We start from the raw sequence: 27,031 nt of genomic DNA on the forward strand, positions 1-27,031 counted from the left end.
TGGCATTCATTGGTGAAACCCTTTGACATTGTTTTTAGGGAAGGATGAATTAGAATTCAATATATAATAAGTTATGGAGTATTTATACTTTCTAATTCTTTATGGGTCTAACTTAGAAATTCTCAGATAGTTTTTCAAAGTGATTTTAAGAACACTTGGTATTATTGTTCTTATTGATTTTAGTAATTCTGGTCAGTAGAATTGCTTTTTTTATTGGTCATTTGGTTGAATTATCACAGCACTTAAAGTTATCTGAAATTTTACTCATTCATTTGTTTTTTTATGTGTCTTCCTACTACAGGGCAAGGTTTATGAGGTGCTATTTGCTCCTCAATTTATAAATTCTTCCTGACATAAATAAGGAGCTCGATACATGTTTATTTTGAATAAATGAAATGGACAAAGTGTGAATTTTTACCTTTTTCATGATAACTCTGAGATTTGTATGTATCAGATATATTTGGGCTCACCTCTGGGGTCTAATAATTTGTCATGGATATTTTATTTGTTGAGTCACTTCAGGAGGAAGGTGTTAGAGAGAAAGTCTTAAGACTTCACACACAGTTTGTCAACTTAAGTAAATTTTAAAACATAAGAACATAGTAATTTTAAAAGCTAGATGGTTTTAGGCATTAGAGAAAGAAGTTTATCAAACTTAATATCTTTGGATGACAGTTTCTTTTTTACAACCATAGAATTCCATCTATATTGATTTATTTTTATTTTTTTAAGACAGAGTCCACTCTTTGGCCCTGGCTTCAGAGCTCACAGCAAACTCAAACTCTCGGGCTCAAACAATCCTCTTGCCTCAGCCTCCCGAGTAGCTGGGACTATCCGCACCCATCACAATACTCAGCTAGTTTTTCTATTTTTAGTAGAGATGGGGTTTCAGTCTTGCTCAGGTTGGTCCTGAGCTCAGGTGATAGACCGGCCTCAGCCTCCCAGAGTGCTAGGGTTACAGATGTTAGCCACCACATCCAGCTAGAATTGCATCTATATTTAAAATTAAATGAATTATCCTAATAATAATCAAATATGTTTTATATTTATGTCTATTTATTACAGAACTGCTAAGTCTTAATTATTGTTTTTGTATTGATTATTTAGTTTTTCAAATTTTTTTATTTGAGAATATTAAGAAGGTGTAGATGTTTTTGATACATGGCTTAAGTTAGAGCTATAAATGTGCCCATCACCGAATTGTGTTCATTGTACCCGTTAGGCAGATCTTAGCCTTTTCCTTCTTCCACCTACCAGAATTCCAACTACTCTCCTCCTCCCACTTGATTTCCAATGACTTTTACTTTCCTCTGTGTATTTGTGTGCCCACTGGTAAATTCCAGTTTATTAAAGAGTATATGTGATATTTGTATTTCCATTCTTGAGATATTTTGCATAGGAAAATGGTCACCACTTCCTTCCAAATTGCTGCCAAAGGCATTTATTCATCCTTTTTTGTGACTAAGCAGTACTCCATGTCTACATACACCACAGATTTTTAATCGACCCATGAAGTGATGGGCACTTGGGTTTATTTGATTACTTGGTTTCTGAGCTATCCAGGACCTTTTATTTCTTTTCATTTGATTCCTTTGGTCTGTGTTTCTGTTGAAAATCCTACTGCCAAATACTTGGCAGAAAAATTAGCAGAGAAAAAGAGGAAAGAAGTAAAGAAGAGGGGGAGAGGAATAAAATTAAGGAGAGAGACCTAGGACAAGAAGATGTAATGCCTATGATTTTTTTCCATTAGTATAAATACTCAAGAATTAAATGCATAGGCATAAATGCATAGTGACTTAAAAGTAGTAACTATAATATTCTCTAACAGTCAGTAATTCCATGCAGTATATATAAGCATGCATAATATGTCACATATTTTATTTAATCCAAGTTTATATCAACATTTGACTTTCTAGGGTCCAACAGTCATCTATTGTTACATGGCTAAATTTTCATTTTCTTTTTTTTTTTTTTTTTTTTTTGTGGTTTTTGGCCGGGGCTGGGTTTGAACCAGCCACCTCTGGCATATGGGACCGGCGCCCTACTCCTTGAGCCACAGGGGCCGCCCACATGGCTAAATTTTCTTTTATTCTTGGTCCTTTTCACAAGTTTTATAAAAAATATGATTTGTTCTCTATGTTATAAAGTTTCACCCTACAAAATGTTATTACTCTATAATGAGATTAAATGCCATTAGTGATCTAAGAACCCAATTGGCCTACCGAAAAGAATGTAGGGATTCCTTGATACTATGTTTTCTATCCAGTGGTGAATAATGCTTTTGAATATTAATACCTTCAAAATTTTTTTAAAAAAATAGTCAGACCTTTTAAAACAAGCCTTAAACACAGTTTTGTTAGTGAAATCTATGAAAATGAGAACATTTTGCAAATTTTTTATTACTGTGAGTGGTAATGCTCATGATAATGCCATAATACTTTTTAAAATAATAATTTCTCTTTGTCCTTTTATTGTTTCACATTGGAAGCACATGTGTAAGTAATAAATCTTTTCAGCTATTCTGAGTTTTTTTTGCAATATTTTAGTCACATCCAATTTAATGGTTCTGTATTACATTCTTTTTTCCTTCTAGAAAGTCAAATAAAGTCAACCACTTTATCCTTTCATAACTATAGCAACGTGAATGAAGATCTTAACACAAAGAAAGAAATGATTTTAGGATACCCATCAAAAAATACATCATTGGAAGATGAAAGAAGTCAATTACATTCCAGGAAAAAACGTTTTTTATCATACCCAAGATATGTGGAAGTTATGGTTACAGCTGATGCTAAAATGGTTGATCATCATGGACAGAATTTGCAGCACTATGTACTAACGCTAATGTCAATTGTAAGTAAGTTTAACGTGACTTTTACATTTCCTAAAACATTTGGCTTAATATTCCTTTCACATTTAAATTCTGAAACTGTTTTTCTAAACTCTAGATATAAGTAAATGGTATCTCAGGTTAAGCCCAAATAGATATTTTATCAAAATGTAGTTTGGATAGAGGTATAACAAGTATACAATTTTCTTACTTGTCAACTTTCTAAAACACGTATAATCTCTGAAACCACTTATAGATAATGTTTGAATTATTCTTTACTCCATCACATGGATGGCTTTGTCCTCTAATGATAGGGAAAATCCTAGTCACACTGACCTTTTGTTCTTTGAATCTGAATTGTAAAAACTTGCCCATCTCAGCTGCTCGGGAGGCTGAGGCAAGAGAATCGCTTAAGCCCAGGAGTTGGAAGTTGCTGTGAGCTGTGTGAGGCCACGGCACTCTACCGAGGGCCATAAAGTGAGACTCTGTCTCTACAAAAAAAAAACAAAAAAACAAAACTTGCCCATGTTCTTCTGTATAGAAAGGAGGGGTACTATTTTTATCACGGCTACATTTTCCAAATCAGATACTTGGACCCATGATATTTTAAGTTATAAATATATTTATGGTGATAAAGGGATAGGATATTACTGATATAACTGCTTTAGCAAATTTGGAATATAAGCTCACAGTAGCTGTAAAAGTTCTTGATCTGATGTTAATGTTTCTCTCAAGCAGTAGTGTTGCCAGTATCCATAGAAGAGAGTCCAAAAGCTAGTGAAGGGCACCAATTCTGTGTTAGTGGTGGCACCTTCTGTCATATATATCTGTATATAAACATATGTGTGCATGTGTACATATGATGTGCATCTATGTATATCTCATAATTCCTGGACATTTCTAAATTTAGCCCTATTGTTTTGGAACAATTACTAAAAACATCCCTTTTTGTGCTCAGAAGCATCTTGGTTTAGTTGATGAATTATATGATCGCCTATTTATACAGATTCAGGGTATTTGGAACATACCTCATAGCTGGAAGTCACACATAGGGTATTCAGGAAAAGATTTGGTCATAATGCATTGATAGGGCATTTTAAATTTTCTCAGCTAGACATCCTCGGTTAAGTTCATTTTGACCTGAAGGTCCTAAGACATAGTCATTTCCCTTATGATATTTTACCTTAAATTCTTATGATTGTTTAATGTCTATGTTGCCTAAACATGGTATCTGGTACAAAGTAGGTACTCAGTAAATATTTATTTAAATAATGAATGAATAAGTGGTTAAAGTAAAAGTAATACTTTTTTCACTCAACCACAAGGTTCCTGGAAGTGAACAAGGACTACAGTAACATCTTGGGATACAAAATCATTGTCCACAAAACAGTAGCCTTCATATATTCCAATAACAGTCAAGCTGAGAATCAAATCAAAGACACAATATCCTACACAGTACCTTCAAAGAAAATGAAATACCTAGGAATATACCTAACAAAGGACATGACGAAACCTTACAGAAATAACTACAAAATCCTGAGAAAAGAAATAGCAGAAGGTGTTAAAAAAAAAAATGGAAGAATATACCATGATCATGGCTAGGAAGAATCAACATTATTAAAATACCCATACTATCCAAGTGATCTATATATTTAATGCAATCCTCATCAAAGTACTAACAACATACTTAGAAGAACTTGAAAAAACAGTCCTTTGTTTAAATGAAACCAGAAAGACTCCAAATAGCCAATGCAATTTTAAGAAATATAAAAAAAAAAAATCTGTAGGCATCCCATTTCCAGACTTAAGGTTACACTACATATCTACAGTGATCAAAATAGCATGGTACTAGGATAAAAATAGAGAAATAGATCTCTGGAATTGAATAGAGAAACTGGAAATTGACCCAGCCACTCTTCACCATCGAATCTTCAATAAACTCAAAACAAAAATGACAACAAAAAAAGCATACATTGGGGGAAAAGAATACCTTTTTAATAAATCGTGCTGAGAGAACTTGTTAGCCACATGTAGAAGACTGAAACTGGACCCACACTTCTCATCACTTACAAAAATTGATTCTCACTGGATAAAAGGTTTAAAATTAAGACATGAAATGATAAAAATTCTAGAAAAAAATATGGGAAAAACTCTAACATTATTGGCCTGGGAAAAATTTTTATGAAGAAGTCCCCATTGGCAATTGCAGCATCTGTACAGCTAAGGGTCCAACAACTAAAGCATATAGACAACCCTCAGAAGAGGAGAAGATATTTGTATGCTATGAATCTGACAAAGGGTTGATAACTAGAATCTACAGAGAACTCAAACTAATCAACAAGAAAAGAGCAAACAATCCTATTTATAGGTGTACAAGAGACATGAACAAAACCTTCTCTGAAGACAGATGGCCAACAAACATTAAAAAAATGCTTATTTTCCCTAATCTTCAGAGAAATGCAAATCAAAAACACCCTGAGATATCACCTATGCTGGTGTGGATGTGTGGAGAAGGGAACACTTTTACACTACTGATGGGATTGCAAACTAATATAGCCTCTATGGAAAGAAGTATGGAGAATCTTCAAAGAGCTGAAAGTAGAACTTTGAATCCTATTACTAGATGTTTACTCTCAGGGAATGAAAAACATTTTACTATAAAGACATTTGCACTAGAATGTTCATCGCAACTCAATCACAATCGCCAAGAGGTGGAATCAACTTGGGTGTCCATCATCTCATGAATGGATTAATAAAATTTGGTAGATGTATACCACTGAATACTATTCAGCCATTAAAAAGCTGGAGACTTTACATCTTTCATAATCTGGGTGGAGCTGAAGAATATTCTTCTTAGTTTTTTTTTATTATTTCAAATTACAGGGATACAATTGTTTTTGGTTACAGGGATCACATTTATTATGTTTCAGTCAGGGTCCTAAATTGTGACGATCACCCAGGATAGTGTTCACTGTACCTGTTAGGTAGGTTTTTGCCCACCCTGTCTTCCCATTTCCCCCCTGCTTGATTTTCACTGTGTGTTTTACTTCCTTCTGTGTAGTTGTGTGCTCTGGTTAGTTCCAATTTAATAGCAAGTACATGCTGTTTTTGTTTTTCCATTCTTCAGATACTTCACTTAAGATAACGATCTTCGAGGATAATGGTCTTGGGTTCCATCTAAATTGTTGCAAAAGGCATTAATTCATCCTAGTATACATATACCACATTTTGTTAGTCCTCCCATGAATGGTTGGGCACTTGGGTTGTTTCCACATCTTTGCATTTGTGAATTGTGCTGCAATAAACATTGTAGTGTAAGTGTTTTTCTTTTTTTTTTTTTTCTTTTTTGATAAAATGACTTCCTTTCCTTTGGGTAGATACCCAATAGTAGGATTGCTGGATCAAATGATAGGTCTACTTCTGGTTCTTTGAGGAATCTCCATCCTGGTTTACATAGAGATTATGCTGATTTGCAGTCTCATTAACAGTGTATAAGCATTCCTTTCTGTCTGCATCCATGCCAGCATCTGTTGTTTTGGACTTTTAAATAAAAGCCATTCTACCACAGGTAAGGTAGTATCTCACTGTGGCTTTCATTTACATTTCCCTGATGATTAGTGAGCATTTTTTCACATTTATTGGCCATTGGTCTTTCTTTTCTTGAGAAGTTTCTCTTCATGTCTTTTGTCCACTTTCTGATGGAGTTTTTTTTTTTTTTTAATTGATTTGCTTGAGTTCCTTATAGATTCTGGTTATTAGCTCTATATTGAATGTATAGCTTGTGAATGTTTTCTCTATTCTATATGTTGTCTGTTTGCTTTAATAAGTGTTTTACCTCATAATTTGATTTAGAAAAGCATCTACTTTTAAACTCATAGGATCAAAGGGTAACTCTGAAATCACAAACATAGGTGTACTTTGTTTTGTGGTTAATATATTTTTAAAAGCTACATGTGAAACGAATTATTTATAAATTCAAGTGTAAATTTTCACAGCTTCCGTTGTAAAGTGAGCAATACTACAGTGCTAACAGACCTGCTTGAAAATGCCAACCATCTGACTCTCCCAGTCTTAACTTACTGTCAATCCTACTGGGGCTACATCCATTCTTGCCAAAACATGTTACCACCAGAGCCAAAGGCACCACTGCAGGTAAAGAAGGTAATACTATAAGTATTTGTGGTTGCACAGGTAAGACAGTAGTGAAGATACTGGAATGTGTACTTTTGCTCGTAGTGACCCTGCAGTGTTAGCTGCTCCAGAGATGCCTTTGGCTCTGGTTCTGGCAGTAGCCTGTTTGGTGCAAGAGGTACTGGCAGCAGATATGCTGTACATTGTGCAGAAGCAGCTTTGGATGATATGGGGAGGGCTCCAGTGCTAATAATTCTGGAAAACTGTAATCTTTACAAGGTTAGGAACTGTATCCTCTCCCCTATATCTGTGTCTCTATCCAACAAGGCAAAGACTAGAGGCTAAAAGTTTATTTATTATATACAATTAGGAATGCTTACATTAAACTGGTTAAAATAGACTTCACTTCACTTACTTAATTATTGTGTTAAATCAGCACATTGTATCCCATAATTGCTTTAATGTACACAGTTATGATTTAATAAAAAAAATAGTTACATTGCACACACACGCACACACAAAATAATTTTATTTATTAAACGAATGAAGGAAGTATCACCAACAAAGCAATTGCTGTCTTGGCTTGGACCGTGGCCCACCAGATGGTTATCTAGATTTCAGGAGCAGTTTTCACTGCACAGGTGGCATAGGTCCAGATAGGGTTATGTAGGGCAAGGCAGAGGCATTTGCTGTAGACCGCACTCCTACTATAGCAGCAAACTCTGTGATGGCTACAAGAAGAGGTTGTGAATTAGTGAATGGAATAGCAAACACCTTAATCATGAATCATGAACTGAGTACTGGCAGAACCACCTGGAGTTCCTCATGGACTTGCAATCTCCAGTCTTGGAAGGTAGAGGTTGTGACTCATGACCTCTTCTATGCCTATTTCTATGATTCTAGATGAATCTGTCTCCATGGATTCCAATAATGCTAAACATTCAACACAATAACCATGTTCAGAATTAGAAATAGGCAACTATGGCAGAAGAGATGTAGTGAAACTACTAGAATAGAATAAATAAAACTTACATATTTTTATGTATTATTGTGGTTACATAAATTGTGGATCATGAAGTGAATTTCTTGCTGAATCATCCAGAACAATCTTTTCTGAATTCTAATATATGTTCAGATCACTTGGAGATCTATTCAAAATGCAGGTTCTGACTCGCTAATATAGGGAAGTGGATTCTGTATTCCTCATCAGCTATAGATTATGTGGCTACTGGACCAATCTTAGGTTTACGATAGCTGTACTGGTTCTCAAAGTTCACTTCACATTGAAATCATTAAAGTACTAGGGAGTTTTAAAAGGTACTGATGCCTGGGTCTTTGCTCTGGAAACTCTGGTTTAATTGGCAAGGGATGTTGCCTGAATGTGAGGATTTGCAAAAGCTAAGAAATTCTAATGTGCAGCTAACTTGGAGAATTGATGTGCTGGGAGTGGTTTGATTTACTTTTGAGAAGAAATATTCATTTTAGGTATCTAATTGTATATTTTTTACTTGCAGGTTGCAGCAATCTACAAGGACTCAAGTATTGGGAATCTTATAAACATAGTAATCGTAAAGTTAATTGTAATTCACAATGAACAGGTAAGAAACAGGTCTAAAGTTGGTTTTACCAGTGGTAGTAGTCTTTTAGTGAAAATATATGTGTATATATATCATGAAACTCTTATTAATAAGAAATGAGATATGTGAACATCTACTTTAAAAAGTTTGACTTGAGAAGGAGTAAAGATTGCTCTTTTCTCTTGTGATGGAAATAAAATATAATTTTAACAGGGTTTAACTGAGCCAAGGAAGTGACACAAATAAATAAACAATTAAAAAATGTAAGGTTACAAAACATCCAAGTTTGTTAATTTTAAATATTGCATGGATACATTGAGAAGATCTAATTAGATTCAGTTTTGATCACAATGCTTTAGATTTTGCTACAATATGTTAGAGTAAAACATGAAAAGAGGTGATCCCATTCTTTCATTTGCCTATTTAAATGCTGTTGGATAAAAGGTATAGATCCTGATAAGCTCAGAGAGTAAAGATGACATAAATGTGTTGACGAGGTATTGAACTGCTTACTATTCTGTGTAGGAAGGACCAGTCATCAATTTTAATGCAGCTACCACATTACACAACTTCTGTTTATGGCAACAAACTCAGAATGTTCCTGAAGATAGTCACCCTTCCCACCACGACACTGCTGTTCTGATCACTAGGTATGACTTTAGAAATAACTCTTCCAACCGGGTTTTTTTTTTTTATTGTTTCTGTCCTGTGTTACAACTGATTCTTCTTGCTACCTAAATTCTTTATCAAGAATATGTATGTACAAGTTGGATCTATCAGGTGTAGAACACAAATGTCTTAATGCTGTAATTGGGTAAAGGAGGTGAAGGCTATGTTGATTAGTAGGATGTAAGCACTCCAATTTGTACATAATCAACACATTGAATCCCATAATGGCATAAATGTATTTATGATCTATGTACAAATGGCTTAATAATAAAAAAATAATACATATGGAAATGTGATGTGAGATCTTGTATCATGAGAGAAGCTATTGAATGGCAGCATTGTTCTGTCCTTTGAAATCAGACTACGAGTTAGTTCCTTAGGAAATTTGCCTAGTAGGTTGCTGAGTCACGGATTGATCTAAACAAAACAATTTCTTTATCTTATTGGTGACAGAATGAGATAATTAGGAATCGCATCTGGAAATGAACTTTGTTAAGGAAACGGGAGCAGGTTTTGTTTATTTTCCCCTTGGTATTTCAGTTGCTCAGAAAGCAGAGCCTCTGAATGTATTTGGTTGTCTACTTTCTAGAATTCCTGTGCTTTTTTCTTTTCTTCCTATTTATCTGTTTCTTGTTTTGATATTCAATGCATGTTTTAATTACCAGACTGCCTGTGCTAGAGTTGTTCTCAAACCTACTTATTTATTATTTTGTAATACCCGAGGCATTTATGAAATTAGTATTCATTTTACAAGCACCACTATATCTTGTTAGTTCACATCAGCATATTGCTACTTGGTTTGTAATTTGCTTGGTTGAGGTGGTTGGGTGACCAAAGAAACGCTTCACTTGGGGTTCAAACTCAAAGGAATCTTAGCTTTACAGAACCCTGAAATGAACCATTAGCCCATGTAAAATAGTTTACATGTAGTTAATGTCATTATGTTTTGCTTAACAATGGGGACATGTTACTGTGTGAACATGAAATGTACTTACACCAACTAGATGATTTAGCCAATTATGGTCCTAGGCTACAAACCTATGAAGCATTTACTGTACTGAATACAGTAAGAAATTGTTACACAGTGGTAACTGTGTGTCTAAACAAGGAAAAGGTACAGTTAAAATATGGTTTATAATCTTATGGGACTAGCATCATCTATATAGTCCATCATTGACTTAAACATTGTTATAGGCACATGATTATATGTTATCTCTTAACAAAACTAAAACAGAAATGACCTAGTATACAGACAGACAGTACCATATCATAGCCCATGGCTCTTCCCTGGATTGTAGATAGAAGTCATATAGTAAAGATTGGAGACAGCAGGTGAAAGATGGGAGGAAGAATGGACTATGATAAGAAACCATAGAGAAAGAGACAAGAGAACTGTCCGATTGGATGGATAGGGACTAAGTAATGAAGAAGCTAAATAAATAAATAAATAAATAAAATGAGCAACTTGAAACCATCTGAAACCATCATTATTTTGCATCAAAATGATAACTGAAACATACGGTGATACTGAATCATCAAGAAGAGGGCGTGCTAAATTACATGTACTATGAAAGTAAAGGCTATGAGATGAAAAATGCACATAAAAAGTTTTTCATTGAACTTGGTTAATGAGTCAACTGTTTATAACACTCACTTTTATATCATACCCATTGCTTATTGATGTACAGAAATGTTGCATCACTACATTTTAACTTCTTGAGAGCTTAATGAGAACTTTAGAAGTTTGCTTATGGTCACATCATAGTTAAAGCTTCTTTATTTTTGTTCATATTTGCCGCGAAAATATTTTCTAAAAATCCTTCAAAATCTTTTATTTTAAGGGAAGACATTTGTGGAGCTAGAGAGAAATGTGATACATTAGGTAAGTTATTTCGTCAATTAAATTTAGTTTATGTAATTGTTTATTGAATTATTAAAAACAGTATTTAAGTAATTTTCCTTTTGTTTGAAGTTTTCATCATTTTAGTTGTCTTAATAAATTATTGCATTTGTCACTCTTTGATTTTATAAAGTAAGATGAATAAGATTTATTTGCTAATTTCTAAATAGTAAGTGCTTAGCAAAGCATAATATATTTAATTTTAAAATGTATTATTATGTTATATTTGATCTATGAGAAATAATATATGGAAACCTATGTGCCAGTTTAAAATAAAATAATAAAATGGATAGCCATGAATTCACCTCCAGATTTAAGAGTGAGGACTCTGTCCCCACTATTATGTGGTCTGTGCAAAGTTATTATTCCTACCTCTATGCTTTTCCCCACAAGGTAGCTGATAACAAGAATTTTATATTTTGCCAGTTCCTTCCATATTTTGCAATAGTTTTATGAAATATGTGTTCCCGAACAATAAATTGTTTGCTTTTTCTTCTTTTTGAACTTTTTAGCTCTTGTGGTTCACATGCTTTCACTGATGTATAATATTTCATTGACAGTTTATATCAGTAGTTTTTTTCTATCATGAACTTTGCTGTAAGAGTTAAGACATATTTCTAGGATTGCTAGAACATTAAGTCTGCTAATATTAAATGTTATAAGGAATACCAAATTATTTTCTAAAGTGATCATACCAATTTATACATTCCTTTCAATTGTGTCAATACTGGGTATCTTCAGATTTCTTCTTTTGCCATTCTAAATGTAATGTATTTCATTCCACTAGTAATATTTATTTCCCTAATAATGGGATTTCATATATTTGTATTTCCATTTCTGTAGGGACTGAAATAAATAAAAGAAACATTGCCCATTTTTCTGCTGTGGTACTTGTTATTTTCTTACTGCTTTTCAAGTGTTCTTTATTATATTTTGATACTAAATCCTTTGTGGTTTATATGCATTCAAAATGTCTTTTAACAGTTTGTTCCTGTTTTTTATTATTTTTTTTTGTGAATATATAATGTAACTGAATTTATGAATCTATTATTTTAGAATTAGCATTTGGGTATCTTATTTAAGAATGCTTGTGTAACTCAAGGCCTAAACATATCCTGTTCCTTGTAAATGTTTTGAAATTTGTCCTTTTATATTTAAATCTCTAATCCATTGGAATAATTTCTTTTGGGTGTGGTATCACACAGGCATCTAGTTTTAGTATTTCCTTTTTTGTTTGACCAATTTCCTCAAATCATGCATTGAATAATGCCCCTTATTTTCTCAGATTCTACAAAGCATATATAAAATTTCTGTGTGCACTTGAGTCTGTAAATCATCTCTTAATTTTCTGAGCCCACACATGTGATTTAATCCATGCACTAATTGTACACTACAGTGCATGGATTATTATAGTTCCATAATAAATCTCAATAATAAAAGGGATATGTATCTCCACCTTATTTGTTCAAGAGAATTTTGGTTATTCTTGGACTTGGCTCATCCATAAAAATTTCAGAACCAGTATGTCAAGTTCTCATACAATTTTGTCCATTTAAGTTGAAAATTTTCAATAATATATATTATTTTCTTTCAAATTGGTCATGCACATCTTTTGCTGACTTCTGTTTTCTACTGTTAGTGTAAATGGTGTATGATGCTGGTCCTTAGAAGTGTGATAGATTATTGGCTTGCTGATTTTAATCACTGATTCATCACTCTGTTTCTCATAATTAACCTATAAAATATTTTGGATTTCATGTGGATAATTATATTGTGTGTGAATTATGGTAATTATACACGTATTTCTTTTTCTTTACTATATGTGTATTTTTTTTATTTACTACAAAATAAAAACTTCCTATGGAATGTTAAATAGAAGTGGTGGTAGTAACTATTCTTGCCTTTTCCCCCCCGGAATTTTAAAAGGAATGCTTTGAATTTTCACCATTAACAAGAGTATTTGCTGTAGGTTATTGGCAGATAAACTTAAATCCTAGTGTTCTGACTTTTTAAAAAAAGTTACAAGTATATGTCTTATTTTCTTAAATATTTTTTCCTGCAGATATTGAAATGATCATGTGATTATTTCATCTTAATCTAGTGAATTCCATAGATTTTTAATACTATTTTATTGAAAAATTATGGTTATATACATTTATGTGGTATAATGTAATGTTTGGATAAATGTATATATGTATGTGCATATGTATACATGTATATCTATGTATACACATCTATGTGAAGACAAGTGGAATGAGGTAAATGTATATATGTATGTGTTTATGTATACATGTATATATATATGTATACACATCTATGTGAAAACAATGTGGAATGAGGTAAATGTATATATGTATGTGTTTATGTGTACATGTATATCTATGTATACGCATATATGAAGACAAGTGGAATGATTAAATCAAGATGATTAACATATCTATCACTTATATTTTATGGTGAGACATTTGAAGTTTATTTTCTTAGCTATTTTGAAATATACATTATTATTAAATATACTACTAAATATAATTATCTATTGCTGTCCAATTGATCTCAAAAACTTATTTCTCCTATCTAACTGCCTAACTGAAACTTTGTACCTTTTGACCAATATTTCCCCATTGTCTATCTCCACCTCCCATCCCCTCAACCCTTACTCTCTACTCTGAATTTCACTGTTTTAGATTTTACTTATAAGTAAGATCATATGACATTTGTCTTTGTGCTTGGTTTATTTTACATAGGATAATGTCCTCCAGATTCATGCAGATTCTTGCAAATGACAGGATTTCCTTCTTTTCCAAGGCTGAATACAGTATTCCATTGTGTGTGTGTGTGTATGCATACCGTATTTTCTTTATCCATTTATGCATCGATGGATACTTAGGTTGTATATTTTTGCTGAGAATGTAAATTAGCACATGGAAAATGGTATGGTGGTTTCTCAAAGAACTGGGAATAGATAATCATAAGATCCAGAACTCCCACTCCTGTTTATATATCCAAAGGAATTGAAATCAATGTGTTGAAGAGATATTTTAATTTCCATGTTTATTGTACTGTTGAATTTCCATTTTTAGTATTTTCTAATACTAAACCAACTTTGATCAAGGTTTTTCTTCCCTCATCTCCCACACATTACTGGATTGCAGTCACTGGTTTCATGTATACATTTTTAGGAGTGAAAATGATGTTTAATTTGCCTTTCTTTGATTGTATTTTTCTAATTTTGATACTTGGTTTTATTCACTTTAAAGAATGAGTTGGGATGTGTTACTCTTTTACCATTTTCTGGAAGATTTTATGTAATACTGGAATGATCCCAACTGGAGAGTCATCTGGGTTTCATGTTTTCTTTGTGGAAAGTTAATTGAATTTATCTTTGGCGATAAGATTATTTTCTATTATTGTCTTCTTGAATGTATTTAAAAAGTTATTTTTTCAAGATATTTACTATTTCTTTTTAAGTAAAATTTAGTAGTAACATTTATTAGCTTAAGTTATTTTCATACTATTTTCTCAACTTTTTACGCTCTCTATATAATCATGTCTCACTTTATTTCTGATTATTATTTCTTTTTGCCCCACTTCTTTTTAATAGGTCAGTTTCACTGTAATGTTTATTGTATTTGTCTTTTTAAAGAACTATTAGCTTTTTGTCTCTTGTTTTTATTTCATTAATTTCTGCTCTTACTTTTTTTTTTGTCCTTGCAGTTTTTTAATTTTTTTTTTTCTATTTACTCATGCTGTTCTATTGGTTCTTAACCAATTAAAATCCAAGGTTTCTTCTTTTCTTTCACATTTTATCCTTTAATTCTGCCTATTCTGACCATTGGTCCTTATTCTATTTAATATCAGATCTTATTCTGTTCTCCATGCTTTCATTGTATGTTCTCTTCATGTTTCATTCACATGGCTCTAATTTCCATTCTACTCCTTCTCTCTTTAACTATGTCTAATTTGTTATCCTTCATATTTTACATTTACATTTTACAACTTTTATATTTTACAATTTAACATATGCTTTTTTTCAGTGTGAAAGGTACTATTGAGTTCTTATTGAAAATCTAACTATTTATTTTGTTTATATTCTTTTTAGAATTACTCATATTTTTAATTGAATTTCATGTCTCCTATTTCATATGGACTAATTTTATATTCTGTCTGAGAATTTCCACATCTGAAATACTTAACAGCCAAATATGTTGTTTCTGCTTTCTCTTATGCTTTCTTGTTTTGTTTATGTGTTTGATGGTCACTGATTATAAATTCATATTTACTTGAGATTAACTTATGGGACTGGGGGCTGGCCATCTCAAAAAGTATATGTTGTCCTCCAGAGAAGATTTTTGTTGTTGTTGCTGCAATAATTCTAAGGGGGTTCATAACTAGGTCACTGGCTTGCCATAGCTATAGCAAGATATGAATATACATCTGGATCCAGATCCACCTTGAAGCTTCTTCTAGTAAGCTCTTAAGCTCTGGATCACATTGCTTCATCAGCATTTGTCCTCAGAATAACTTTCATCCTTATTTTTCATTACTTACCACCTAGTGTTTAACTCATATGAATGTATATGTATGTAGACATGTGTCTGTATGCATGTGCATTTGATGAGGGAGAGAGAGAAAGAATATGTTTGTTAGTTTTGTGAGGTTTGGACTTAATAGTTCCTGTAAATCATGTGAGCACAGCATTCATTCAAAAGTAGTTTTTATTAAATGTCCACTTTCTTTATGTTAAGTGGACCCTATAGAAACTCTTAATCTTTTGTGATTATTGTAGTAGATGCCTTTGCCTTAATTTTTATAGCAGACTGAATTTCTTCCTCCCTACCAACTGTTTTTGGGTTTCGTTAGCTATACTTTATGACTAAATCATTTAATAGAAACCTATTGAATATATTAAATGTCTTATATGTATGTATCCCCTGTTTTCACATTTTCATAGTTAAAATTAGTAGTATAAACTTTTACTGAATATGTTATTTCTTCCTATTTTTAAAATGAATCAGTGCTAGAGATTTTTGACCATTTTTGTAGAAGAAAGTGGTTTCCTAGTCCTCATTTATGGTTTTATAGTTTTTTGCTACTGTAAATATAAATTATAGTGACATTTAGAAACATGGACTATGATAATGAAATCATTGTTTTTATTCATTAAGCAAAGGGTAATAATCATGATAGCTAAGATATCTGAGTATTTCCTAGGTGTATTATACATTATATTAGAACAACTATTACTCCAGTTTTATAGATGAGGGAATAATTTTCCCAAGGCTACACAGCTTCTATTGTTACACATATTAATACTGTTTTTTTTTTCTCATCTGAAATATGAAGAGAAGTGAACTAAGGAGAGTTATTAATGACACACAAAAGGTTGGTAATAATTACTGGGTTTCCTGCTATATCTCCTTGTGCATATTTTGTTGCCTCAGTCCCCAAGCATGTTTTACAAAATACATTGAAAATGTTTTTCATTCTTCAAGATGACTAAATTAGGTGATTCTGTGTAGCTTCTTGTATTTCTAAACACATGGAGCCTGCAATAAATTCGGGCCTATGCTGCTTTATTCTGTCTTGGACAACTTTTAGGGAATTTAGAATCAGCCTAAATAAATCTTGACACAAACCACCAACCAGCTACTTGGTACCATAATACTAAACATTTACTTCAGTTTTTGCCTGCTGTTGCCTGCTTATGGGAATATTTGAGCTTGGTCTCTAATCATATGCAATACATATTTTTATAAATCTGTTATGTGTCTTAAATGTTCAATTCAGAATATATATACCTTTAAGCATGAAACATAAAGTTTGGGTGGTGGTATGGTCAATATTGTGTTCCAAATATGTACATAGCCCTAAAAATGAAAATATGAGAATTGGCCCATTTTCATTGAAAATGAAAATAAAAGCATGGGAGTAAAGCAGGATATTCATAAAAGAAATGTGCTCATCTTTAATTTGCTCTGACAAAGGAGAAATATACAATAAGATGAAAATTGACTAAAAAATATTTCACATGCAAGCATGAATGTTAGAATCTTAATTGGAAAAAATATTTGCAGGGTATCAACCTGACAAAGGGTTGATAACTAGAATCTATAAAGAACTCAAATTAATCAACAGAAAAAGAGTAAATAATCCCATCTACCTCTGGGCAAGAGATATGAACAGAACCTTCTCTGACGAAGGCAGATGAGTGGCTAACAAATATATAACAAAATGCTCATTGTCCCTGATCATCAGAGAAATGCAAATCAAAACTACCCTGAGATACCACCTAACTCCAATGAGAATAGTCCACATCACAAAGTCACAAAGCTGCAGATGCTGGCGTGGATGTGGAGAAAAGGGAACACTTTTACACTGCTGGCGAGACTGCAAACTAACACAACCTTTTTGGAAGGAAGTATGGAGAATCCTGAAAGAACTCAAATTGGACCTCCTATTTGATCCTGCAATCTCATTCCTGGCATCGACTCAAAGAAATGTCTTTATCATAAAGACATTTGCACTAGACTGTTTATGGCAGCTAAATCTACAATCACCAAAACATGGAAATAGCCTAAATGCCCACCAACCCAGGAATGGATTAACAAGCTGTGGTATATGTATACCATGGAATACTCTTCAGCCATTAAAAAAGATGGAGAATTTACATCCTTTGTATTAATCTGGATGGAGGTGGAATACATTCTTCTTAGTAAAGCGTCACAAGGATGGAGAAGCAAGAATCCAATGTACTCAATTCTAATATGAGGGCAGTAGATAATCTAGTACAAGGAGGGGTAGGGAAGAGGGGAGGAGGGAAGGGAATGGGAATTACAGTGCATGGCACACCTCTTGGGATCGACACACAACTATAAGAGGAACTTTAACAACTGCAATCAGTGTAACCTGATTTTTTGTACCCTCTATGATTCCCAAACAAAAATAAATTTTAAAAAAATCCAGTTTTCTTAAAATTAATAAAATAATGGGAATAGTTTAATTGTGGTTATGTTTTTACCCAAGAATTACCATTTGAAACTTCCTTTCACTATATTTAATATCCAGTCTTCTGATCAAGCAGTTTCTATAAATCTACTCTTACGTTACTTCAAAACACTTCTAAATGCTAATAATGCATAGGATTTATTTAATATTTTATTTTATACAGTCCTTTGACACATATTATAAATGTCAGGATTAATAAACTACTGTTCATAGCCTGTATTTGTAAATAAAGTTTTTTGGAACACAACCTTACCCATGAAAATAAACAAACAAACAAAAAACAAAGGACTGTTAACAAAGAATTTCTTTCTTTTTTAAATTTTTCATTGCCTTTGGTCTTGATTCTAACTAAGAACAAACTCTTTTTGGGGGGTGGAGGGAGGTTGTCCAAGCAAGACCTTTTGGCAGTGGTGTCAGAAAGAGAGCAAATCTTTTTGTTTGACTAATAAACTTCTTCATCTTTGACTTTTTTACAACCTTTTAAAGATTCCATTTCTCTTGAAGCACTACATAAACATTGTTGTTAGGAAATCTACCTTAAATACTGGGGAAATATTCATGTCTTTTAACTTTTATGAATAAAAGAACACACAGGAGAAAAAACACTAAAATAGTAGCTAATGCAAATTTGTTTCTTCCATATTAAGAAATTATGTAAAAACTTTACAGTAAGAAACTGCTTATCTTGTTGACAAAATAGTATTCTTTTGGTGAAAGGAATGTTCTAAGGGAGCAGATAAATTCCTGATTGAATTGAAGGACAGCAACAGTAAAACCATGGTTTATGTTCCCTGCCTATGGGAATATTTGAGCCTGGTCTCTAGTCACATGCAATACATACACATGCAATACATAATTTTATAAATGTGGGTGGCACCTGTGGCTCAAAGGGATAGGGCGCCGGCCCCATATGCCAGAGGTGGTGGGTTCAAACCCAGCCCTGGCCAAAAACTGCAAAAAAAAAAAAAAAAATAATAATAATAATAATTTTATAAATGTGTTATATTTATAAATCTGTAAAAAGCTAACATATGGATTGTGGTAATTAATATTTACTTTGGATTTCTTATTCCATATTATTTTTAGAGGACTCTATAAACTGTAATTATTGCTGTCTTTGGGGTTTACACATTTCATACCTCATCTTTCAACAGCATGTTTGCCTGACACATTATTCTTTAGATAGAAGTGAATAGACCTGATTTTTAAAATATTTGTTGTTGCTGAAGTGTTACAAAATCATCCAGTGCTAGCAATAGTTCTTATAATCATTTTTTAATTTAGCCTATATTAAATACCAGGGGCTAGTCTAAACACTTAACATATTTTTTACTCATTTAATTAAGTATTCAATTATAATTGAATATTTGTATGCTGCTTCAAACTTTAACAAATTAGTGAAACTTCATAGATTGGTGTAGTTCTATGCTATTTTCTTCTCTTACTAGTTTTTCTTTAACAATTAACACATTCCTGGTCTTTCCTCAGAGCCACAATAAAGTGTTAGAACACTTCACCTTTCCTGCAACAGTTCTTTCTTTTTCCTATATTTTTAAAACATTGTTCACTCATTCCCCCTTTTTAGGTTATTTTCTTGACTTAAATACTAAGAAGATTTTAACTGCTGACAAATCATTCCATCCTTTTTTCCCCTTCTAAAGCATTTATTCCATATTAACAGCTAATTCTGCATTTATTTCTAAGTTGCAATGCCAAAGGTTACATGCTTTTTTTTTTTTTTTTTTAGAGACAGAGTCTCACTTTATCTCCCTGGTTAGAGTGCTATGCCGTCACACAGCTCACAGCAACCTCAGCTCCTGGGCTTAGGCGATTCTCCTGCCTCAGCCTCCTGTGTAGCTGGGACAACTGATGCCCACCACAATGCCCGGCTATTTTTTTGTTGCAATTTGGACAGGGCTGGGTTTGAATGCGCCACCCCCAGTATATGGGGCCGGCGCCTTAGTGACGGAGCCATAGGAGTCACCCTAGGTTACAATGCTTTTAAATTTATTTCTCACTGTATGATTTTGGTATGATTACATTTTGATGTAATACAAATGTGAAATTTTTCAGGATTGGCAGAATTAGGTACACTGTGTGATCCTTTACGGAGCTGCTCCATTAGTGAAGAAAACGGACTCAGCGCTGCCTTTACTATTGCCCATGAGCTTGGGCATGTGTAAGTACCTCCGTTACTTCAGCAGTGTGCCTCTGTTTGTTACAGCACAGAATGCCTAACATTCTATCTTTATTTCTTTGTTAAATATTATTAATGCAATTTTCACCCCTTTAATCCTCATTCTGGGTCTTTTATGATCTACGTTAAATCAGACATGCTGCACAGATCAACAGGCTAAGCAAAGAACTAGAACTTGGGAAATGTTTTATTTCATTTACTATCTTGGATTATATGGCAAGCACTTCTGGCCTCTATCCCTTGTTATCTTCTATATGATCAGGTACTGGGCTCCTGGTTCTGGGAACTCCCCAAAATGTTCTTAATGCCAACTCATTTCTTGCTCTTAATGCTCAGAGCCCCAGAAGAGGATGTGACCCATGGGAAGTTCTCATTTAAGATTTTTAAAAAATTTTCAGCTGTTCCCTAGTTTTTCATAAGAATTTGGGATCCTCTTTTCTGTTCTAGTATTACTAAAAATTTTGCTGAGATTTGTGCTCTAAAAATGGAAGCCGTGATTTCTCATGATGTCTTCAGAGCTGTCAGGAAATCAGAACTTTATAAACTTGTCCTCTGAAAAATTATTTCAAATGTACCCCCAGAACTCCAGTGTTTCTTTGTTATCTGCTAGGAAGGAATCGAGGCTAGAATAGCCTGTTTTTGACCACAAAACCAGCTTTTTCTGGTTGTGCTTTGAGATTTCGTTAGTGAGTTTAGGTGGAATAATTTCAAGTGAAGATCCTTTTTAGTAAACCAGCACCTCTTCAATTTCCTCTTAGCCTGATGATAAGCTACATTTCATAAGTTGTTTAGGAAGAGGGGATAGGATGAGGAGCATTCCCGGGACTGCAGAAATTCTGCGGCAATGTCTGTAAAGCACTACCTGCTGGTTGCCAGGGCTGCTAACTAGAGGGCCACTATTCTTGCATGGTACCATATTATGAATTTATTTTCTTCCTGAGAAACTCCTTAGGTGTTTCTAGAATATGGGTAAGTAGTTTAAAGACCTGATTTAAATACAAATGTTTATAGGCAAAGAGCTGAATTCTAAACTTGACTTTATACTTGAGTCCCCCAATGATTGCATAGGATCTGTTGCTGACCTGCTAATTATTTGATATGTTTGCTCTCATTGTGAAGATTTGGCTGCCCTTTGGGAATGTTTATTTAGTATTCTAGTTCTACCAGTCTCACTTATGAAGTACAGCTCAGAAATAGTACTTAGGCTTTTATATATAAAATAGACAGATACTATGGAAAGAAAGAGAATTTGAGATGAAAGAAGTTCTTTTTATACTGTAGCAATAGGCAATGGTCTGGAATTTAGTGTGGAATCACTTTGACCTAATATGTCCACATATATCTCCGAGGCTATCCATGTTGAAATCCACTGAAGGCATTTAATGTGAATGCTATGCCCATATTGTGATGAGGTCAACTGGAATCCAAGTATTTAAATTGTTTAGACTCAGATGCCAGATGAACAGACTGTGCTTCTGATCGAAGGCATAATCTAGTGTTTCTCAGCAATCATGTGCTTCTAAACATGAGCATTTTAGGACCTATGAAAAGACAAAATACAAATTCTGATATAATTATATTTATCTGTATTTTCTATTATATATAAGGGATATGTTATAATGTTGTATATATCTTTTGACATTCTTTTTAAATGTTTATTTTTATTTTTAGATTTAATGTTCCACATGATGATAGTTTTAAATGTAAAGAGGCTGGAATTAAACATCAGTATCATGTAATGGCTCCAACTTTAAATTACCACACAAGTCCTTGGACCTGGTCAAAATGTAGTCAGAAATATATCACTGAATTTCTAGAGTAAGTCTGATAATTGGGCATTTATTAGATTATGAAATTTGAAATGTGTACTTTTAAAATGGGTTCAATATCTGTTTAGTTTTTCCTTAATCTTAAGTTAACTTTCACTGTAAAAATGGATATGTAAGAGTTATGTGTACATGTTATTTTCCTCCACAAATAATTTTTATTGTAGTTCAGAACTAGCTATTCTTTATCTGGACTGTTTTCTTGTGATGAATACTCTGGGGAGAGACTTATTGGGAATTCCAGCTTTTGTATAGGTGTTTGAATTTTTTCAGAAGTTACTAATATTTTGAGAATTGTTTGAGTGACTCTAGTTTGAGGTGCTCCGGAAAGATAGAAAATTGCTAAAGTCAAATTGTGAGTTAGCCAAATAGCTCTCTATAACCACAGGGGTGCAGTCTCTAACTTTCCATACTCCATATGAAACCAGCACATTGTACCCCTTGATACATAGCTGCACTAATGTATGCAGCTATGATTTAACAATAAAAAATAAATAAATAAATAAATAAAAAGGCTCTTTCTAGCTCTGAAGAGAAGTGGTGGATCTAGGTTTTTCTTGCTTTGTCTCTCCACCCTTCACTTGATTTCTCTGCTTTCTGATTTCTTTTATCCAAATGGTGTTTCCATCTTGGCACTGAACTTGTCCAAAAGGCAAGCCAAAGCTCTTTCTAGCTACTTTTTGTATAGATGTAATAATACCTTTCTTCTACTCTACATTCCAATCATCAATTAATCAGCATCACTATTTTATAATTACCTCTCTCTTTATGAGAACTATGGGAATAAATAAACCACAGTATGGAATATATGTTCAAAATTATATCCCCAATTTGTGACCAATAGTGATAATTTATCCTTACATGGGAACTTGGTTTAAGCACACAGCATGTTATCACAAACATGCTGATCTGTACATGATTATGTATAACTTTTTCAATGGTTAACTGATGTTTTGGTTAAAAATACCAGTGGTGTGGTTTTCTTGGGGGAGAGGGTGGTTTAGAACGAGGTAATACTCCAATTCTTTATAATGGCAATTTTTAAAAGTTACATGCTCATTTCGTTGGAAAATTAATATGTCCTTTTAGCCAGTAAAAATTTCCAAAAAAATTATCGTAATTATGGCATTGGAACAGATGGTTGCTTTTAACCAACTGGAATATTGGGTTAAAATTGAATATTGTCACAGTTTTCTGTAGACTGAACATCACATGGCAAAGTAGGAGTAATAGATATTACATTTGCTGTGCTCTTTTCCAAGTTATTAAAGTATATCATATATTCAGATAGCAAGTTATAGATATTACCACTGTCAATTTTCAGATAAAGAAACTTAAGCTCAGGGAGATTCAATGGGTTTTCCACAGCCATGCATCCTGGGATATGCTAGAGCCAAAGTGTAAGACCCTAAGACCAGTGCTCTGGACTTTGCCATACTCTCTCCTCAAAGAAACCTTTGGAGGTAGAAACAGCACAGAACTTTTTGAAATTCCTTTTTTGTTACTGCTGTTATTGTTTGGAACTTGAAACACACTTTCTCAAATGATTTGAAAATGTATTTTATTTTTACAACATCTTGGCAGGTTGGACATTACATTTGAGGCATCGCTATTGGAAAGCAAACTAGACCAATAATGTGATATGAACATACGTTTTGTAAATTACATTCTGATGAATTTGTGTTTGTCATTTTTTAATTGGTGCCTTCTGGGTGATTGTGGTAATCAAGTGCAAACAAACACATTAAAGATCCTTTGTAAAGTGTTATTATGTACAAGACCATTGCTATACTGACATTGATGTGAGTTGGTTTTAATTTAAGAAAAATATGGATATTCTCGTTGAAAGTGAAGTATTCTAGGCCGGGCATGGTGGCTTACTTGTAATCTCAGCATTCTGGGAGGCTGAGGCCAGTGGATCACTTGAGTTCACGAGTTCGAGATCAACCTGAGCAAGAGCTAGACCCCATCTCTAAAAATAGCTGTGTGTTCTGATGGGTGTCTCTAGTCCGGTCTACTTGGGAGGCTGAGGCAAGAAAATCACTGGAGCCCAAGAGTTTGAGGTTGCTGTGAGCTATGATGCCACGACACTCTACCAAGGGCAACAAAAGGGAGATTCTTTCTCAAAACAACAACAAAAAGAAAGTGAAGGATTCTAGTAGATGTGATAAATCTATTTATCAGAATCTTATACTGAAACACATCCATGTGAATTTACAATATTCTATTTTATGTGTTGGTATAGTACTGGTCATGGGGAATGTCTTCTTGACAAACCAAATGGAAGGATATACGACCTATCTTCACAGCTTCCTGGACTGATGTATGACGTAAACAAGCAATGTGAACTTATGTTTGGTCCTGGATCACAAGTGTGTCCCTATTTGGTAAGCAAAATGTTCTCCTTTTGTTTGAAAACTGCCATAAATTTATACTAAGCATGTATTTCAAAATGTACATTTATTTTCTGGAAACAGATGATGAACTAAATATGCTTTCTAAGTCTTTGAAAATTTGGTGTCTGGCAGAGAGTAGTCAAAAAAAGGAAGACTAAAACTTATTTAGTACTTACTCTATGTCAGGTACTATCTTGAGTACTTAATGTTACCTTTGTTAATGCTCACAAATTCCTATGCAGTATACTCATTTAGAAAATAGAGCCACAGAGAAGTTATATAATGAGAAAAGTAAAAGCATTTGATATTTATTTTCAAATAATATTGGGGTGAGAGGAGAAAATAAAGGTATTTTCATACTGACTTGTTGATTCCTGAATTAAAGGCCTCAGGAATCTAATAGCATGCATTTTCCTTTACATAGATTAAAAGTCAGAGGAAATTTGCTGGCATATTGTTTTCATTAAGCTATTACTTTACAATTTATTTTGAGAATTTTTCAGAGATTAGATACTTTGAATTTCTACAGAGATGGTTGATCCTAATACTTGTAGTGAATCTATTATCATGATTTTCTTTTGGGTAAATCTAGGATTCAGTTTAGAATTGATGTGATTGCTGTGGTGAATCCATACTTTGCTTTTCCAACACAGAGTAGAGTAGTCATTCTGTTTTCTTCATTTCTTTGCATACCTTTGCCAGCTTTCTTACTGCCTGACTAGATTGTGAGGATCGTTGGGCCAGAAATGCAGCCTTTTCATTCATTTAAATAAATATATATGCCCAGTGTCCAATTCAGAATCCTACCACCCAATAGGTTCCACCAAATGAATGTTTACTGAATGTTGAATGAATGAAAGACACTTAACAGTGAGCACAGGGACATTCAAAGTATATTTCACATAGTGGTTATTCTTTCTAAAACCTTAAATTTATACTCATAAATTTTAAATAAGGCTTTCAGCATCCATTGTGAAGGGGGATGATTTACCTTAATATATCATTATATCACATTTCTTTCCAACCTGATTTACACACTAAATAAACTTTGAATTTAAATTTGGAAAAAGAAAAGCATTAACTTGAGCATAGCTCCTGTGACCCTCTGTGGACTTTCTTTCTTTTGAAAACTTCAGAACACTTTGTTCAAAAGTTGAAAGTATGCATTACATTTGCAAAATAGGAAACTTCAGTATACATTAAACAGTATTTTTATGGACATTATTCATACATTCCACCATTGCTTCAAAGGGGCTTTTGGGAACTCCCTGTGAATAATATTTAACAACAAAAAGTCCTTTAGAAAAATATCTTGTAAAGAGAAAAAACTGTCTCATGTAATTTTAAATATTTCCGCCAATTCATATCTTCCATTGTTCAATGAATAAATAAAAAATCAAAACAATATTTTTTAAAAAGAGAATGGCATCACTTTATGTGTTCAGAGGAAAAATCAGTGACTGGAACCTATTTGGTAAAGATTTTTATGGATTTTGCAGCCCTGGCCATATCAGATCAACCTATAGGCCAGTGCATTACACTGAACTGACTCTCACCCGCCTGTTCTTTCTGCAGAAACAGTGCAGGCGTCTCTGGTGCACAAGCACAGAAGGAGTTCACAAAGGCTGCCGCACTCAACACATGCCACTGGCAGATGGGACAAACTGTGGTCCTGGGATGGTAGGTTTTCTTGAAGGGTGAGTCTTGTGTCAAAAGATTATCCAAGAGTTCTGCATTTGAGCACTCTGTTCATCGTTTCCTCTTGAGTTTTGTTGAGCTAGTGGATTTAATGTTACTGCCATGTTTGTGTCATTATATAGTACATTGCCCACTGAATTAAAATTTTAATTTTATCCTTTTATTTCCAGTGGATATAGCAGATGAATGTTTAAGTTGCATACATGACATATGGATGGGTGGTTATCTAAGCACATTCATAGCCTTGTTAGTAAAATTGAGAACAGATATAAAGGTCCTAAGATTTTGGCAAATTCCCCAAATTTGTGAACATTCTTACATACATTTTCTCCCATACAGTTCAGTTAAGTATAATTGTAAGATTTAAGTGGCTTCTTTGGATCTTTGTTGTTTCTGAATATAACACATTATACTCCTAAAATAAACTCCTTGCCTACTACCTCTTCACCATTCTAACATTGATCATTAATGAAATCTTGCCATTCACCATCGTTAAGCATCATGTTGACTAACTCCGTCAAGGTGATGTGGAGACGAAATAATGAAACGTGTTAGTTGTGAGGACAAAGTGCGATTGTGCTACATGTTGCAGGACAGCCTTCGTGGTCTTGCCTACATTTTTAGTCTGTCAGACTTCTTCACACTTCTTTGGACCACAAGGAACACTTCTTGAAAACAGGTTGCCTGGGCTGGCGCAGTGGCTTGTGCCTGTAATCCTAGCACACTGGGAGGCAGAGGTGGGTGGATCGTTTGAGCTCACGAGTTCGAGATCAGCCTGAATGAGAGTGAGACCCTGTCTCTA

At 33.6% G+C, this 27,031-nt stretch overlaps 1 protein-coding gene across 1 annotated transcript in view; it reads left to right on the top strand.

The window, feature by feature from the left end:
- Positions 1 to 27,031, top strand: part of ADAMTS20 (ADAM metallopeptidase with thrombospondin type 1 motif 20) — a 165,841-nt gene that overhangs the window by 33,702 nt on the left and 105,108 nt on the right. Inside the window, exons 4-11 of the mRNA XM_053556101.1 lie at positions 2,594 to 2,853; positions 8,476 to 8,559; positions 9,064 to 9,188; positions 11,049 to 11,089; positions 20,186 to 20,291; positions 21,981 to 22,127; positions 24,381 to 24,522; positions 26,107 to 26,211. Coding sequence (XP_053412076.1) covers positions 2,594 to 2,853; positions 8,476 to 8,559; positions 9,064 to 9,188; positions 11,049 to 11,089; positions 20,186 to 20,291; positions 21,981 to 22,127; positions 24,381 to 24,522; positions 26,107 to 26,211 — 1,010 coding nt within the window. The remainder of the gene's footprint in view (positions 1 to 2,593; positions 2,854 to 8,475; positions 8,560 to 9,063; positions 9,189 to 11,048; positions 11,090 to 20,185; positions 20,292 to 21,980; positions 22,128 to 24,380; positions 24,523 to 26,106; positions 26,212 to 27,031) is intronic.

This window comes from Nycticebus coucang, chromosome 12, assembly GCF_027406575.1.
Source record: "Nycticebus coucang isolate mNycCou1 chromosome 12, mNycCou1.pri, whole genome shotgun sequence".
Lineage (NCBI taxonomy): Eukaryota > Metazoa > Chordata > Mammalia > Primates > Lorisidae > Nycticebus > Nycticebus coucang.